Source organism: Trypanosoma rangeli, assembly GCF_003719475.1.
Source record: "Trypanosoma rangeli strain AM80 chromosome Unknown Tra_15.4_contig_00671, whole genome shotgun sequence".
In the NCBI taxonomy this organism is placed as follows: domain Eukaryota; phylum Euglenozoa; class Kinetoplastea; order Trypanosomatida; family Trypanosomatidae; genus Trypanosoma; species Trypanosoma rangeli.
Window position 1 is genome coordinate 3,954 of NW_021706412.1, and position 1,675 is coordinate 5,628.

Genomic DNA, 1,675 nt, shown 5'->3' on the forward strand with positions numbered 1-1,675 from the left:
GACGATGATGGCCCTTCCGCCTGCTCTGAAGACTTTCGTCCCTCCACGCCCCCCGGTGGTCCCACTTCTCCTCCGCCACTGATGTTCTCCTCCGACGAACCCGGACTGGCACTTCCACCTGCAACACCGGACCGCTCATGGCTGTCTGAACCTGACCGCCCATCCTCAGTTTGGTCCTCGCCTCCTCCGCCGCTGCTCGGACTACTCCCGCCGGTGCCTGTAGAAAGATCCTTCACCGCCTGACTGCGGACTCGCCCGCAGCCCCTGCGCAAACTCCGGCTTGCGGCCGCAGTACTTCCCCTCAATCTCCGCCTCCGTCATGTCCTTCGTGACCGCCCTCAAGTCCCTCCAGTCACCCTCCGTGCAGTAGCCGCCGCCCCACGCACCGACACCACCGCAGCAGCAGCAGCACAGCACGCAGAGGGCGCACACCAACAGCACACGGCCAGCCATCCCCACTCTTGTCGCTGCACCGCTCACACGCACCGCAGCAGACGGCGCGGCGAAGGCGCAGTGCAACACCCCCACCGCGCGAGGGCGGAGACACGCGCAGGAAAAGCCGGCCGCACAACGCACCCAACACCGCACGCAGAAACAGCGCCGCACACCCCGCCCATTCTCTCCCTCCGCAGCGGGGCCCTTCAAAGCGGCGGCCAAACGCCCCGCCACTCCCGCGCCATCGCAGCAGAAAACTAAAAGAATCGTCGCCGTGAACTACCGGTGCCTCTAGCGGGAACAAAAAGTGGAATGGGGGCATGTCAGCCGCACAGCAGGCAGCGGCAGCAAACACGACACGCTGCGACAGCAGCTGGCACGGCGCAAACCAAAAGCGAGCCGCAGTGATTTACCCAACAAAAAAAGATGAAACAAAATTAAGGCGGAAGCTCAGCAGGACCCCTGGCGGAAACAAAAACAACATGAATCAATTACGTTGGCAGGCGTTTCCACTCACATGGCCGGAGGCGCAAGAGGGCTGTGTGTGGGTGTACTCATTGCCCGCATAAAAAAAAAGAACTGCCTTATCGCACACATCACGGCTGCCCCTCACGGTCTCCGCGGCCTCGTCTCTCGTTTCGGGCAGTCCGTGCGACGCACAGCCACGATGCCGGCAGCGTGCGTGTGTTGATGGCAGCGGCAAACAGGAGGGGGAGGCACCACCCACTGGGAGTGTGCGTAGCAAACGACCATTGAAACAAAAGTGAAAAAAAAAGCAAAGGAGTACCCCTCAAAGCACAAGAAAGGAGTTGGACCACGGGGACGACACGCAAACTCAGCGCACAAACACGCTGCGTCGCCCTGCCAGGGTGTGTGCGTGTGTGCGGTTGCCCCGCAGCAGTCACTCCCCAGCAGTGCAGGCAACGGCAGCCGTCAGCAGCAGCAGCAGCAGCGGCGTGGCACGCACCCACACAGTGGACGTGTCGCTGCCGTCCGCGTTGTCTTTCGTGTGGTTCCCACCACTGGGGCTGCTGGCGGTCGTGCTTGTAGTGGCGCCTCCACCATCGCCGCCGCCGGGAGTGTTGGAAGTGGGCGTGCCGGATGGCTGTGCGGAGGCTGAAGATGATTGTGCCCCACCGTCTGCTGCTTCTTTTGAATCCGCAGTGCCAGTCGGTGGTGTTAATGTTCCCTGAAGTTCGGTGGAGCCCGTACGCCTGACTGCCCAGCAGCATGAGCAGCA

At 62.4% G+C, this 1,675-nt stretch overlaps 2 protein-coding genes across 2 annotated transcripts; both read right to left on the reverse strand.

Annotated features, from left to right (window-relative positions):
• Window positions 1–352: 352 nt before the first annotated feature.
• TraAM80_09752 (uncharacterized protein) lies at window positions 353–757 on the reverse strand (the record flags this gene model as incomplete). Its single annotated transcript, XM_029386418.1, has 1 exon — window positions 353–757. One exon carries the CDS (start codon window positions 755–757, stop codon window positions 353–355), a length of 405 nt encoding a protein of 134 aa, XP_029233742.1.
• A 579-nt stretch (window positions 758–1,336) lies between these two features.
• TraAM80_09753 (uncharacterized protein) lies at window positions 1,337–1,675 on the reverse strand (the record flags this gene model as incomplete). The annotated part of the gene is made up of 1 exon (XM_029386419.1): window positions 1,337–1,675. A coding segment is annotated over one exon (339 nt), but the record flags the coding sequence as incomplete, so codon positions are not given.